Source organism: Prionailurus viverrinus, chromosome D3 (genome assembly GCF_022837055.1).
Source record: "Prionailurus viverrinus isolate Anna chromosome D3, UM_Priviv_1.0, whole genome shotgun sequence".
In the NCBI taxonomy this organism is placed as follows: domain Eukaryota; kingdom Metazoa; phylum Chordata; class Mammalia; order Carnivora; family Felidae; genus Prionailurus; species Prionailurus viverrinus.
In genome coordinates this window covers 39099193-39116193 of record NC_062572.1, presented here as the reverse complement: position 1 = coordinate 39116193, position 17001 = coordinate 39099193, and the positions used below count along the sequence as shown (strand labels likewise).

Here is a 17001-nt window from a genome sequence, read left to right as displayed (position 1 = left end):
TTTACTGTAATTGTTTAATCCATATGTTCCCTTTCCCTTATAATTAATAAAGCTTTCTTCCATGAAACCAAAAGTGAGGCTAACGTGAATTACTATAATAAGAACAAGAGCCCAAATGGGGCAAGGAGGACTCCCTCTGGATGGGCAGCCTGGTGCACAGCACTAAAGCCCAGTTAGGGTGAGAATGGTGTCCTTCAAAGAGGCGGCATGGGAAAAGGAGGGAGCCCAGGATGGTGGAGCCTGAGTGGGACAAGGTGGTCACACATTCCAGGGAGGGGTGGGTGGCAACAATGATTACATAGAGGAGGATTTAGCAAATATACTAAAGATAACGAGAGCCACGTTTTTCACTGTCACAAACTGTGATTCAAATACATGAAGGGAAAACCAGAATAAATCCTATGGGATCAGAATGAAAGTGGAGGTATCACTGTGAATGCATCAATTTCAGTATACAGAGAGAGACTGATATAAACAAAAAACTAACATGAAGTGTATGTGTGTCTGGGTGAGTGTAGACATATATTGTGTGTATAAATGTGTATGTATGTAGATGTGTGTGTATAAACATACAAAGAGACACTCCTTACCTCTGTCCACTGAGAGGGCCGGGGAGTAATGACAACTTGTTAGGAATGAACACACTTAACCCCAACCATGAAGAAGAACCAGAGGTCCTTGGAGATATTACTGATTCAAGGCCTGGGGCAGGGAGAATACAAGATGAGCCTAAAACAACTTGAATCACAAAATATGGAAGTGCTCAAAGAATAACACAGACATATCAGAAAGACACCAAAACCACTTGAAGAGGCTTCTACTGGCCAAACTTGAGTCAATTTGAGCACCAAAATAGTGACAGGAATTGATTAAAATCCAATGAATATAAGGTAAGAAACTCTATGTCCATATTGAAATAAATAAATTAGGGAGGGGAGGGGAGGGGAGGGAAGGGGAAGGGGAAGGGAAGGGAGGGGAGGGGAGGGAAGGGGAGGAGTAAGTTAGGTGAAAAACAGAATATTTACAGCTTCTAATTCTCTCCCTATAAAACTTATTCCCTCTAATAAGGGAAGGGAAGGGAGGGGAGGGGAGGGGAGGGGAGGGGAGGGGAGGGGAGGGGAGGGGAGGGGAGGGGAAGGGAAGGGAAGGGAAGGGAAGGGAAGGGAAGGGAAGGGGAGGAGAAGGGAGGGAAGGGGAGGAGAGGGGAGGGAAGGGGAGGGGAGGGAAGGGAAGGGGAGGGGAGGGGAGGGAAGGGGAGGAGTAAGTTAGGTGAAAAACAGGATATTTACAGCTTCTAATTCTCTCCCTATAAAACTTACCAATTCCAAAGGAAAAACTGTAACTTTACAGAACCCGGCAGACACCAGGATAATCAAGGGATCAAAGTAAGTTATCATCAGAAATGGGGCAAATCAGGGGCGCCTGGGTGGCGCAGTCGGTTAAGCGTCCGACTTCAGCCAGGTCATGATCTCGCAGTCCGTGGGTTCGAGCCCCGCGTCGGGCTCTGGGCTGATGGCTCAGAGCCTGGAGCCTGTTTCCGATTCTGTGTCTCCCTCTCTCTCTGACCCTCCCCCGTTCATGCTCTGTCTCTCTCTGTCCCAAAAATAAATAAACGTTGAAAAAAAAATTAAAAAAAAAAAAGAAATGGGGCAAATCATAATTGTCTGCCATCTGACAGGAGGCCCAGGGAGAAAAAAAAAAAAAAAAAAGCATCACTTCTGTGATGTACAACTTGAATCTAATCATAAGGAAATACCAGACAAACTCAAAATGGGGAACATTTACAAAATAACTGGCCTGTGATCTTCAAGAGTGTCAAGGTCAAGTCCAGGGAAAGCTGAGGAACTGGTCCAGACGTAGGAGACTGCAGAGATAACTAAATGCAATCTGCATTCAGAAATAGATCCCTTCACCATAAAGGGCATTGTCAGGATAACGGGTATAACCTCAATGGGGTCTGCAGCTTGCATGGCAGTAAGGTATCGACTTTAACTTCCTGCCCTGAATGGTTGCCCTGAATGGTTGTGCATGGCATGATCTTGTTTGTAGGACATTACATACTAAAGTATTTGGAGGTGATGGGGTACCAAGCTGGTAAGGTACTCTATAATTCGGAAAGAAAAAATGTCTCTGAGCTGTACTTGCAACTTTTCTGTAAATTTGAGATAGTTCCAAATATTTCAGAAATGTATTCAAGAGAAGAAGAATTTCACTCGGTAGTGCTGAGAGAGCACAGGGAGATGAAGTAGTCATTAAACACGGGCATGTCAGCAAATAAGCCCATAGTCCAAATTAAATATTTCACATGAAACAGTTTAGGTTCAAACGAATATTGAAATGCCCCCAAAGTAGCAGCTTTAATCTCAGTAGCGAAAGGTAATTATGCTGAACAAAAATCAAACATGCTTTAAAACAGCAAAGCACGTTAGTGGAAAGAGTCCTTTGGTTAAACCAAAGTCTCTGGTTTTAGGAACAGAACAAGGAAGGAGGAGAATAGGTCCTGCAGGAGGAGATGATGGGGTGTTTTGCTTGGTTAATTGATGGTGGCCCGCCACCACCAGGCCCTCCCTATATTTTTTTTTTTCAACATTTATTTTTGGGACAGAGAGAGACAGAGCATGAATGGGGGAGGGGCAGAGAGAGAGGGAGACACAGAATCGGAAACAGGCTCCAGGCTCTGAGCCATCAGCCCAGAGCCCGACGCGGGGCTCGAACTCACGGACCGCGAGATCGTGACCTGGCTGAAGTCGGACGCTTAACCGACTGCGCCACCCAGGCGCCCCCAGGCCCTCCCTATAAATACGAGGCCTGCACAGCTCAAAAGCTTCCCAGACACCCCCACTGGGACTAAGTACTGCTCTGTGACATTTTCTTTTGCTAAATCAATCTAAAAGTCAGGGCACTCAGTCCCCTTCCCAGAGTTCAATACTCTTATTATCCACCAGGGACCTCTAATAACAGAAGTAGTAGAGGCTCCTCTGTGGGACAGCTTGAGAACATAAATAATCTGGAGGCTTCCTCAGGAAGTTCTTTAATGAGGTAAAAATTTTAATATGATGTCTGCTTTCATGTATTAAAGAATTCAACACGGCCCATAAAAACTGTCTTTATAAAACAGGTTTTATGAATGTAGGCCCTTGCCCTCTCTTTGTGCTTTATACAGTTCTATTCACTGGTACCATCTACTGACACATGTGCTCCTTTCCTCTGTGACAGTGTATATTCATACTCCTGCTTCTTCACCCACAGTGGCAGAATCTTACAGAGGACGTTTGGTAACTTAATTAGGTAAGTTCAAAGATGAGCTCACTAATAAACCACTATCAAAAGCAAATAAATTTTTTTACAGAGTAGTATTTTTGTTAAAGTGCATGTGGATGTGTTTTATTTATTAAAGTTTCCCCCCAAAAAAGTACTTTAGTTACAAAGAAATCCCCTGCTTATCTCTGAGTGATAGTTTCATGGCTCAGTGAAAATGTAATTCTATGGGTTCAAAGCATTCAAATACGTAAACATTTAACTATGCACTTAATGATAGTAAATGCCATCTATAAAAATAAGAACTGACTAAAGTAAAATCGATTTGGTTTTCCCTTTTCTGATGGAATGCTGTCCATTGTTAGGTAAGGAAGTACCTTGATGGGAATAAACAGACCTCTCATAAAGTTTTAAAAATGTGGGCATTATTTCCATTGCAAGAAAGTACTTCCGTCATTACACCTAGGAAGTAAACTAGTTACTCTAACAACAGACTCTGGGGATAATGCTCAAAGGACCATCTTTGAATCTTTTAGAATCACATTTAATGAACCATATCCCCCAGCACCAAAACTACTCTCCAAAAGTAAGTTAAGCACTTTTGGAAGCTGTGTTAATTCTTCTTCAGGCCATTTAGCTAATTAATCCTTCAGAGCTCTAGTAAATTATTACTTCAGTATACTAAATGATAAATCCTCTGGCTGGATTACATGATTTTTTAAAAAACACCAAATTTAAGTGGGAGACATAGCATATTACATAACTTAATTTTTAAAAGCCAAATGCCCGAGCATATGCTGAGAGAAAACAGAATAGAGAGAAAAATACTAAATAAGCAAAGTAGAGAAGATAATGAGGTTTGAAAGGATCCAGCTACTTGGATTAGGCTAGAAAAAGAAGGCTCCAGGCAGAAGAAACCGTTCTTCAGACAGCAAGGTCTATACTGCATGTTCTGTTAGGCTGAAGCCAAACGGGGAGAAGCAGAGTTCAGTGGCAGGTGCCTGGCAAGTTCCAGAAGCTCAGAGGCCTCTAATGATAATGTAGAGAAAGGATACAAGGCCCTCTACTAACGGAATTTCAGATACATTTTAGCTGGGTAAGAGAGGGTAAAAGCAGTACATTTCCTCTCACTTCAGAGAGGGTAAAAATGTGAAACCACTGAAAAGTGAGTAGGGTCATCTCAAGTTGAGAGATATTATTTAAAAGATATCAAGAGAGATGAGTAGAGAAATGTTGGTAATTATTTAGGAAAAATGTGGGTATGTGAGAAGGAGGGGTCAAGGATATCTCCAGGACTCTAGACTGAGTCCAGGTCAAAGATGGTGCTACAGACTAAGGGGCTAGAGAGGAAGCACACTCAACACCTAGGAACAAAGAATTCAGCTGTAAAGGGGATGTGAAATCTAAAAAGTAAGAGAAGTAGGAACAGGGAAGCTTCCGCTGCTTTGGGAGGTCCCTCGTTCCATTCAATCAACAAAATGTTGGCAACTGTCTGTGGGGCACTGGTGTAGGAGGAAAGAATAGTGTGTGGGGGACGGCTGAGCATAGATGCCAGATGGTGAAGACAGGATGAGTTGAAAGCGAGTGAGAAAACAATGTCTCTCTCAAGAGACTGGAACTGCTGGTGGTGACTTCCAGTCACAGAGAACAAGACTCCGGAGTAAAGGAAATGTACACACAATGATCATGTAAAGTGGTATTCTGGACTGGATTTGGGAACAGAAAAGGGACATTAGTAGAAAAACTGGTGGAATTTGAATAAAGTACAAAGTTTAGTGATAGTGACGTACCATTGTTAATTTCTTAGTTCTGACAAATGTCCTGCAGTCATGTAAGATATTAATGTTTGCAGAAACTAGGCAAAAGACTGAGCTCTACTATTTCTGCAATCTTTCTCAAGTCTAAAGTTATTCCAAAATGACAAGTTTACTTACAATAAAAGGAAGAAATCCAAAAGCAGACATTCCAACCACATCCTTCTTTCCATAAATTGAAGCTTTGAGGAATTTATTTTTCAATGTTTGCTTGACTGTACCATGATTACCTACTAATTGTGAAAAAAAAATACTTGCAAAATATAGGAAGCATTCTTTTATTTCACAACTTAGAAATAATAATCATTATAACACGTCGTTCCTTCTGTTCCATAGATATGTGCTTTTTTTCAATCATCACTGAGATTACTCTCCTGAGCTTTCCCCCCCTTAATATGTTATCATAAACTTTCACTCCCATGTAATTTAATTTTTTCCAAAAGCACTGAAGTGACCACACAATTGCTTACACACAGTTGTACCACAATGTCTTACCTACTCCAAATTTGTTGGACGTTTAGATCATTTCCAACTTTTCTCCACTTATAATTAGTACTACAGTGAATATCATATCCATAAATTCAATGCGGATGGCTTATTTCATTAGGAGAAATTCCCAAAAATGGAGTTCCTGAGCTGAAGGAAATGTTTATTTAACACTTTTGATAAATGCCATCACTATGTCCTCCAGAACAATGGAACAACTTATACTTCCAAGAGCAGTGTACTGGCAGCGCCCCCCGCCCATCAGCAAACAGGATCAGCATTTTTGTAACTGTTGTCAATTGGAAGGCTAAGAAATGTTCATTATTACATTTAAATGTGTATTTCTTTGCCTTCTAGTAAGACTAAATGTATTTAACACGTTTATATTTTATCTACTTTTATTTCCTCTTCCATGAATTCCTGTTCATGTCCTTTGTCTGTTTTTGCGCTGAGATCTTAGTGCATTACTTCTTCTAAATCTGTTGTGTGTATGAACCTTCTTGATTTCCACTTTAATTTTTATTATGACATTCTTTGATTTACAAAGTTTGATTTGGATGTGTATACATGTCATTTTCCTTCATAATTTCTTCTACTCTTTTTATGTTTATACAGACCTCACTGCCCCAACACTTAAAATTCACAAGAGGAGGGGCGCCTGGGTAGCTCAGTCAGTTAACCATCCAGCTCTTGGTTTCAGCTCAGGTCATGATCTCCCAGTTGTGAGACTGAGCTCCACATCAGACTCAGCAAGGAGCACAGAGCTTGCTTGGGATTCTCTCTCTCTTTCTCTCTCTCCCTCTCTCTCTGCCCCTTTCCTGCTCTCTTTCTTTCTCTTTCTCTCTCTCTTTCTCTCTCTCTCTAAATAAATAAACTTTTTAAAAAAATTTAGAAGGGGAAAAGCCAGATCACTTGTCCAACTGAAGAAATGAGTTGTTTTTATTTTCAAGACTTCAAATGTACACATCTGGGATTACACAGTGATTGACGACACTACTTCTATACCTTTAATCATACATAATTATTAATAAATACCGAGACAAACCTTTTCTTAGTGGTATCCAATATAATTACTAAATTTTTTCAATCACCAGGAATAACATAGCTCAGAAAGTCTCCAAAAGAACCAAAAAAAGTTAATCTCAGGGCATGACTGTCAGGAAAAATCTAGTTCAGCTAGTTCCCATGGACACAAAGAGCTATACGAGACAGCATTAGTACTTTAATTATTAGCGGTTATTCTTCCCATCCCATTTCTAAGCACGATTCATTTTCTCTACTTTTGTGTTAGCAGCTACAAAGGGAGAGTGTTAAAGTAACAGGTAAAGTAGAAAGTGCATAGGCTTTAGAACTTGCTAGCTGTGGGTTCAAATCCTGGATCCACCATTCACTAGTTATTTACCCTAAGTAAGTCAAATGGCCTCTGAACCAATGCTCCATCATCTGTGTAACACTGCAGTCAGTATTAGTGGCACAGACTGGGCACTCTATAAATGATTTGGTAATGATTTCCAAGGAAATGCCTTCCTTGTTGTAAAAGCAGGACTAAGAATTAAGTGTTTATTTTTCAATACAATTTTCTGTTCACATAGAAATGTGCATGTGTACATTTGTTTGCTTTCCTTGTGTTATTAAGAAACTGGTAAGTGACTAAATCTTTTTTGTTTTGTAAGTAGCCTACAGAAAAAATTAAACAATTTCCAGAAACTATGGGAGGAAAATCCCCACTTTAATATGAAGATGATAGGCCATTTAGGGAATGGTTTCCTTCATCCCACTAAAAGTGGTACTTCAAAAGCCTCTCAAATAATTCAATTTGCATTTCAACTAGCAGTCTGTAGCATCTGTATGCACAAACCAAATCCCATCCTTCCTGTAAACATGGAGCTAACTTCAGTAGTTGGGGCAAACAGCAACAACCTCAGATTTGAGAAGAATAAACCACTGGGGAAACTTTTGAGAATGGACCACTACCCATAAAAACAACTGTGACAATGGAAGAACAACGGCAAAAAGTCACTTTGTATTGAAACTGAAAAACTATTTATGATAAATATATATTCGGCTATAATGGAACTATAAATACTAAATTACTAAAAAATCTTAGTTTTAAGGGCTGAACATTCTTATTTTTTTCAACTTTTTTTTTTTTTTTTTTTTTTTTTTTGGGACAGAGAGAGACAGAGCATGAATGGGGGAGGGGCAGAGAGAGAGGGAGACACAGAATCAGAAACAGGCTCCAGGCTCTGAGCCATCAGCCCAGAGCCTGATGCGGGGCTCAACTCACAGACCGCGAGATCGTGACCTGGCTGAAGTCGGACGCTTAACCGACTGTGCCACCCAGGCACCCCAAGGGCTGAACATTCTTAAATTGTTGGCCTAACTCTGCGTCTTCTTCTTCTAGACTAACTGTTTTAGCCATGGAATAAGAGAATCTAAAACAATTTGCATTCGTGTGAAAATACAGCAGCAGAGGAGAACAACAACATAATAAATCACAACCTATTTCTGAGAAGAAAAAAAAACAATGTTTAAAAAAGCCCCGCTGTTAGGGCCAGGTAGAGTCCAAATTTATTTCTAGAATTCCAGTGTTGCATAACTGAAGTGTATTTCAATGGAGCTGAACATCAAGTTACATAATTACCAAATTACTGCATTCTATTTTGCTTTTTCAGCAAAGAACATGATGGGTCTGGCTGACGGCGACAGAAGAAAAGAATTTAAAGCAGCATATTTTGCTTATAGCAGAAAACAACTTTTATTTTAAAAGCATTTAGATGGAAGATCACAAATTTTCAATTTTTTGTCCCTAAACTAAGCAATATAAAATGGTCTTTAAAAACCTCAATTTTTGTTTGTCATTTTTTCAAGGTATTTTTAGTTGTTGCCATCGTTTATTTTAAAAAGCTCACTCAACAAATACTTAACATATGTTAAAAAGACATTAGAAAAGACTTATCAAACTTATATGCTTCCTTCCCATGGAGAGTAGCACAAATGTTGGACATTCAGCTACATTTTACAGAAAATTTAATAATGGAAAATATACTCCAGGAAAATATCATCTGCACTTGTTCATTTAAATTTAAAGCATCAGAGAATTAGCTGAATATTAAAAAGTTGTTATCTAAAACTTATTGATGTATTAATAACCATAATGAGCGATATTCATTTTAGAGCAAATGTGCATCCTCCTCTAAAACATGACTTCAACGGAAGAGCACAAATGCAATCATTAGAAGATTAAACTACTCCGGGAAGAGCTTAAACAAAGAATTATAATAAACTAAGTAGCATCTCCCATTGTCTTGTTCTCTGGGAAGGTTTACAAATCGGAAGTTATTTTACTTAAAGCATTTTTAAAAAGCAAATAAACGAGATCAGAGCTTCAGACTTTTTCTTGATGTATATTATGTGAAAATCTCAGATGACTAGGATGATCTACAGAGGGGTATGGAACACAATGTCAATAAATGATACTATGATTATACACTGAAATAAACAAACCTAAAACAATGAAAGCTACCTAACAAAAACTACACTTAAAAGTTGTTCATTGTTGTTCACAGACTAAAACTGTAAGGGATGGTCATGATTACCGTGACTCAATGGAGTGGCACCATCCCTGGGCTTCTTTTCTTCTTCAGCTTGCTCCTAGAACACAGAAAATGTGGTTTAGACCGTATTTTTGGATACATGTTGGACACACCGGAAAGAACTCTTCTGTGTGCAGGAAGCCAAACCATGAAAAGCACTGTAAAGGCAACAATCCACGAGTAGCCAATGCCCTCAGCTGGGTGTGTGACCTCAGAGGGCACACCATGATCCATCTGGACATGGCAGGAATCCTCTATTACTGTCTTAATTCTTTTCTGGCTAAAGTATGAGAGAGAGTAAGGTTCAAAAACAGTTAATACGGAAGCTGATAAGGACGCCTCCCTACTGCCTGTGTGTGACACTGTGCCAGAGGCAGGCTGATGGAAGAGTCAAGTCCCACACCACAGCCAAGCCTCCTTCAGCCTACCGGCATCTATGACAGTTTATTAAGGCTCAGTCAAGATAACGTTATCTAATTTTAGCCAAACTGACCTCCAGAGAAGAGACAAATGACTTCAAAGATTCCTTTGAAAAAACCCCAGACTGCATATGACAAACAATACAAGCACCCAAAAAGACCATGGCAGAGCTTCTCTCCACTGAGCAAGCAATTCATCAGACATTCTCACAGCAACTCTCGAAGAAAGGCTGACCACCTAACAAAGACTAAGGGAATAATGTCTTTTTGAAAGATACTCACAGTAACAAAGAGCGTTTGTTAGTGGGTACTCAGAAATGTGTTTCATTTACACAATTTTGTAGTCATAGACATTGAATGCACCCCATTCAAACTCATAATTATACACTTAAAAATTGAGGAGCAGAGTTTCCCAATTTTAAAATCCTCCAAATGAAGGATTTCAGTGGGCTCTGAACTCACTTTTGGAAATATAAATATTCAATACCTCTGATTAGTTCCCAAGAAAAACTGTCATCAGGGAAGATGAAAAGTCAGCAGCTGAAATACACAATAACCTTCACATAACTGACGGGGGTGCTGAGAAATGAGTGTCATGATTAGCAGGTTTGGCTAACAATCGTTTCTTCAGATCAGGCCTGTTTACTCTTGGGACATATCTTTTTAAGCTATGACAAGGGTGACTGACCACCCCAGTTTTCCCAGGACTGACATAGCCACAGCACTGAAGCCTGCATGTGTGGAAGCCCTAAGTTCTAGACAAACCAGGACACCCAGTGATCCCGGCTATGACAACCATTACAACCGAACCTAAAAAAACAGACTTCAGATAATGCCAACACAAAGCTTTGAATCAAGCTTTCAAAAAAGAATCATGCTTGCTAATATTTTAATGAGAGCAAACTTGTTTGTAACTGTTAAAATAAATAGCATTGATTTCATTTTTCTATGACACTTTCTTAGTTTCTTTTTTGGTTTATGGCTTTGAGGTGCAAAATACAATTTGAGTAATAGTAAATCATACAATTCTCAAATAAACGAATAACCCACATGTATTGAGATAATGTGATTAATGTTTCTTTATTGATGGGTAAGCACACCAGGCTGCCACTTGCTGATACAGCCAGATACAATTGATTGTGAAAGCTTGGTATCTTTCTATACATATAATTTGTTTTTTAAGTTCATATGGCTTAAGGTAAAAATATACAGAGAAACAAATAGAGTGAAAACTTTCCCACCCATCCTCCCCACTCTGGCCAACTCATAACACCTCCACCTGGAAATCACAGTTACTAGAGTCTAATATGTCTTTGTAAAGTTTTCTTTATAAAAACACAAAGAAGGGGCGCCTGGGTGGCGCAGTCGGTTAAGCGTCCGACTTCAGCCAGGTCACGATCTTTCGGTCCGGGAGTTCGAGCCCCGCGTCGGGCTCTGGGCTGACGGCTCGGAGCCTGGAGCCTGTTTCCGATTCTGTGTCTCCCTCTCTCTCTGCCCCTCCCCCGTTCATGCTCTGTCTCTCTCTGTCCCAAAAATAAATAAAAAACGTTGAAAAAAAATTTAAAAAAAAAAACCACAAAGAAACATGAATATATGGTCTTACTGTCTTGCTTTTATGCACAAAGTTCGCACATCATAATACAGTTTTTTCCCTCTCTTTTCATTTAACAAAATACCTCAGAGATCTTTATCAGATTATGAAGAGCATTCTCATTTGTTCTTCACAGCCGCACAGCATTACACTGAATGGATATTTCATGATTTACTTAACTGGTTCCATATTTATGGATATTTGGGCTATTTCCAACCTTTTTTTCCCCCAGTCATATAATGCTACAGTGAAAAACCAGCACGTATGTCATTTTGCATATGTGCAAGGTATCTATGGAATGACTTCTCAGGAGTGAAACTGCCAATCAAGAAACTCGTGCTTTCCTGCTGCCAATCCCCACACGAGCTTTCCCACTCAACAGTCTCACAGGCCTTGGATCAGTGCCTGCTTTCCCACAGCCTTGTCACCAGGGTGTGTTACCAAATTTTTGGATTTTTGCCAAGACGGCGAGTGACAAACATCTCACTACAGTTAAATGTGCGTTTGTTACATTATGAAGAAACTGAAGATCACTTTGTATATTTAAAGCCACTTGTATTTCCTTCTCTGTGAAATACCTTTTTACATCCTTAGTCCGTTTTCTGTTGGAATGATTGCTCATCTTTGGGTCTTGATAAATGAGGAAGATTAGTCCTTTGTCTACATTATGAGATGCATTATTCTTTTTCATCTTTCTTACGGTATTTTTTAATATGTAGGGATTTTTGTTGTTTAAGAAATGAAATTACAAACTTTTCTTTCGTGGCTTCTCAATTTGAATAATCATTAGAAAATCCTTCTCCACTCCCAAATTATAAAAACCTCCTACTTTGCTTATGTCTATTACATTTACGGTTTATTTTTTCACATCTGATCTTTGATAAATCTGAATCTGAGCCAGGATATAGTGTGAAGTAAACATCCAGTATTTTCGCCCAAGTGGCCCTTCACCTCTCCCAACATGTATGGACAATATACTGAACTCCCATGTGCATTTGCTCCCACTTCTGGCATGCCTCTTCTGTTTCTTTGTTTATCTGTCTTTTCAGTTAGCAGTACCACACTGTTTTAATTATGACAGCCTTGTGTTTTAATATGATTCCTAGACTGTTTAGCGAGTTCCCTTCTGTTCAAGTTTTAGAGTCAGGCATCTGAGGGTTCATCCCCAATCCACCTTACCAGTGGTATGACGCTGACCAAGTGACCTAATTTCTGCGAGCCTCAGTTTTCTAATCTGTGATCTGGAGATCATCTTAACTTCTTTACTGAATTGCTCCAAGGAATAGAGATCCACAGGTAAAACCTGACTGCAGCCTGTAACACATGGCAGACTCTCCATGGTAGCCGTCACAGTTATTCTGCCAGATTTCAAGCTGCAGACTTGAAATGGATCCAGACTTAATAAAAATTAAGTTAGCCTTCCTATTTGTGTTTACTGACTGAAGAAACATCTCAAATGAACAGAATCTCTGATGAAAGAAGAATTCTGAGAGAGAGTAGAGAAGAATCTTAAACCACTAACTGAATTAATTACCTATTTAACAAATTTATTGAGCTATTCTTATATGGCAGGAAATGCACTGGGTTTTAAGGAGCAAATGAAACACAACACCCAGTGTTTGTTCACTGACAACCCATCATCTGATAGGCGTTTACTACTGAATGGCCGACTGAGGAAAGAATGAAGCCTCACATTTACTCTTCTGTCCCCCCAGCTCCTTATGACATACATTCTCACCCCCACCGCGACAACCTTGCAGCTGCCCGTTCTCCATGCACCACTCTGGCCTCACCTCTGCCTTTCTGCCTTCATGCTTTCATGTGCAAGCATCCCCAGTGCTCTCCGGACTTTCTGTCCTGCCCACCCCCTGTTCTGTTCGCTCTGACACCTGCCAACCCACTCTCAGTCTCACAGACAAGATGACCAATGGATCCACATCTCCCTCCACCATGTTTCAAACCTGCAGATCCAAAGTCCCACTACACAGCTTCATCTGGATGCCTTACAAGCTCTTGAAACTCAGTAATTACCAAAGGGAATTCATCATCACACTCTGAACCTCTTCTTATCCCCTGCCCAAAGCTCCCCAAACTCACTCTGCACTTTGTTTCATCCACACCCCCTCCTCCACCAGCTACTCTCCTTGCGGATTCTCAGATGACCCTAATGAGCAATGCCCTTGTAGAATCCCCTCCCCTGAGCAGGGGTGAAATTTGTTACTTACTTCTAGACCAAAGAATATGCCAAGGTGATGGGACAGTCAGTTTCTCAACTGCATTACAATATATGACTCCACACTAGCTGACTAAAGCAGGAGGATCTCCGGCCTTGAAATAGCAGGCTGCCATGCAGTGAGAGGACCCCATGACAAGGAACTGTGCAGGGCCTCTTGGAGCTAAGACTGGATCTTGCTTGAGAGCCAATGAGAAAACAGGACCCACATTCCTACAACCACAAAGAACAGAATTCTGTTGACAACCATATGAGCTTGGAAGAGGCCATTGAGCTCCAAAAAGATCTCAGCCAGACCAACACTTTGATTTTACCCTTTGATACCCCAAGCAGAAAATTCATTTAACTCATGCCTAGAAGACTGACCTATGGAAAGTGTGAGGTAATAATAAATGGCTGTTTTAAGCCACAAAGTTGGTGGCAATTTGTTAAGCAGCAATAGAAAACTAATACATGCCTATTTATCCTTTAGAAGTTAACACAAGGAGGTCTCTTTGCTCTTACTTCCTCCTCCCCTCTCCGCCCATGTTAAACTGGGTAACCTACTGAATCCTGGAAATTCCCTGTACAAATCTCTATTATTGGGCCTATCATCTGTCTTATTGGACTCACCTGCTTTGAGGAACTTACTGAAGGCACAGTCTCAACCATCTTTCATCCCCAAAAGGTAACTTGGCACCTAGTCTAGCTCAACAAATATTTGCTGAATGAAGGCATGAATGCAAGTACTTTTCCACCTGGTAGATTTCACATCCAAAGTTATCACCCAATTAATAAAGTAGCATCCTGATAAAACATACTATAACCTAGATCTTCTCAAAATTTAACATGCATATGAATCACCTGGGTATTTTGTTAAAATGCAGATCTTGACTCTATAGGTCTGGAATAGGGCCTGAGATTACCAGTGTCCAACAAGCCCCAGCTGATGACACTTCTGAAGGTCTGTGGACCACAGCATGAGCTGTACAGCCACCATCTTCCAGGCAGAGGGTGAGAGTAGAGAAGCCATCCTATCTACCTCTGTTCTACTGCATGTGAAATGATGAACTGAATCGGTCTAATTTTCTATGGCAGTTCTTTACCCCAATTTCATCCCTTTTTACCCACTCAATACACAGGAAATTTACATAATTTGAAACAACACCAGTCTCTTCTCATAAAGGTTTTACTGCAAAAACTGAAATGGTAACAAGAAATAGTATTCAAGAGTTGATTATGTGAGCACAACAGCTACTGAAGCATTTTTATAATCACTGTATCATTCAAATATAAAAAGAAATATATAATATGCTGTCTGTCACTTCGTTAGTGGATTAGGATGTTTGGTTCACACTTCTTTATTTGCTATTGAAATTCTGCCTAGATAGAAGAAACATATCCCTCCCAAAAATAACATTACCTCTCACTTCAGAGTTAAATTATCCAAGCTCCTTATGTACATATGTTTTTTTTTTTGATGGATCAGGTTATAGATATGTAGACATATATATGAAAGGTCACCATTTTGTATTTAAGAATAAATTTATATTTCTCTTAAGATACACCGACCTCATTTTTTTTGGAAAATTTTGCAAATAAAAGAGGATTTAATATCTTAAAATAGATCAGAACAATGCTGAATTTGGGGTCAGGTGACCCAAGGTCAAGTTCCAATCCCACTCACAAAGAGGTATGTAACCATGAACAAATGACATATGTTATCTGCACCTACTTTTTCTTATAGAAGAAAAGGGATTGGACCAAATATTCTCCTGCAACAGGAACTCCTGCAAGTGTTAACATTCTGTGCTTCTGTCTGAGCTAACTAATTATTTCATTAAGGTAATAAATCCACACTGCTATTAATGACTGGAGAGTTAATTTTTTTTAAAAGGAAAGGAAAAGTGAGCACTTTTCCTTATCTTCCCAGGCAGAACACTTAAGGAAATCAGTATGAGTTGAGAAAAATAAAACCATTACTGTGATTTCTCAGGTTTCAAACTTTACTCTTGAAAACTGAAAATAAAGCTTCAGGGAAAAAAAAGTGCTCTGAAAAAGGGAAGAGAGTGGTTTAAGGAACATAAAATAAGTCTTGCTATGGTGCATTTCCATTCATTCACCAATTTAAAATCCATCATTTTGGAAGAGAGGATGATGAGGTGAGATAATAACCAAAAGGCTTCATGTTCTGCTGCCTCCTGATGGACCCGGATGCATCATATACTTTTACTACAAGTTACAGTGACTTTTCTAATTAATAAGTGTCGACATTTCCCTGTCTATGAATTCCAATCAAGGAAGCAAAACAAAAGATTTTCACCTATTGATATGTGGTTTGCAATTTCAAGTCTTTGCCCTGGAACTTCCAGATACTGCCCCTTCCTTTCTTTCACCCTCAGACCAGTCCCTGGAGCACTGGAGGATTTTCCAGCAACCACTATTCCTCTTCCATAAGAATACAGGATGACACCTATTGATTTCATGGACAGTGGAAAACACTGAAATCCCCTTCGATGACTCCAGTAACAAACTACCATTTGAATTTCACTTGCTGTCTCAAGTCCACTTTTCAAATTCTCTTTTTCTCTGATTCAATGTGGGTGACAAATTGAAGACAAATGAAATTAACCTTTCAGATAAAATAAAAAAACAGAAAAGGATTATTTTTCGTTGCTCTACTGCAATTCAGATGGAGACAGAGAGAAGGAAATGATCTCATTTTATTCAAATATTCAATATTCATTGTGAGCAAAAACTATTTTTCAATGGCAGTCATCTCTGGATCTGTTAGCATCACTCTACCTGAATAAAAACAAAATCCCATGTTAGAGGCCTAGACTCCGAGGAGGAAGGCTGTGATATAATTGTTACAAATGGTATGTGCCCTGTTCAGGGCCAGCTAGGAGCAGGGTGGGAGGAGGGGGGGTGGGAATCCCAGGCATATTTAAAACAGTATCTGCTAAGATGTCTATAAAAAATCAAAGAGAAAAAAATCTAAAATAGCTCTATAAATATCTCCTCTCTATGGTTCCCCCATACATATTTTTTGAGGTGGTGGGGGGGCACAGGGAGAGGGAGAGAAAATCTTAAGCAGGCTCCATGCCCAGTGCAGAGCCCGACATGGGGCTCGATCGCACAACTGTGAGATGGTGACCTGAGCAGAAATCAAGAGTCAGACGCTTAACCGACTGAGCCACCCAGGAGCCCCTAGTTCCCCCATATATAAATGCATTCTATTGGCTGATGCAAACTAGTATATCAGTCATGTGTAGGGCAACAAAATGATAAAAAAATTAAGTACTACTGAAGATTAATAAACGAATGTAACCTTACCCTAAACATTTTCTCACTAATTAAGGATATTACAAAATAATTTCATTACATTATGCCCAAGTAAAAGCCAACCACAGCTCCCTCCTGCCAATAGGTATATCAAGTTCAGCAGATACAATATCAAGTACAACTTCCTCTGCTCTATCTTCAAGACTCTCTAAGCTTAACCTCACGTCCATCCTAGTCATCTTGCTATTTCATTATGTACCAAATCTTAGACTCACTGAAATGGAAAGACCCTTAAGATCTTTTAATCTAAGACTCTGGTTCTATAAATAAAAAAGCTGAG

At 39.7% G+C, this 17001-nt stretch overlaps 1 protein-coding gene across 2 annotated transcripts in view; it reads right to left on the bottom strand.

The window, feature by feature from the left end:
• The window catches only part of L3MBTL4 (L3MBTL histone methyl-lysine binding protein 4), a 447392-nt gene that overhangs the window by 332255 nt on the left and 98136 nt on the right, over positions 1–17001 (bottom strand). For both annotated transcript variants that reach the window (XM_047828725.1, XM_047828726.1), the window contains exon 4: positions 9158–9212. In XM_047828725.1, coding sequence (XP_047684681.1) covers positions 9158–9212 — 55 coding nt within the window. The remainder of the gene's footprint in view (positions 1–9157; positions 9213–17001) is intronic.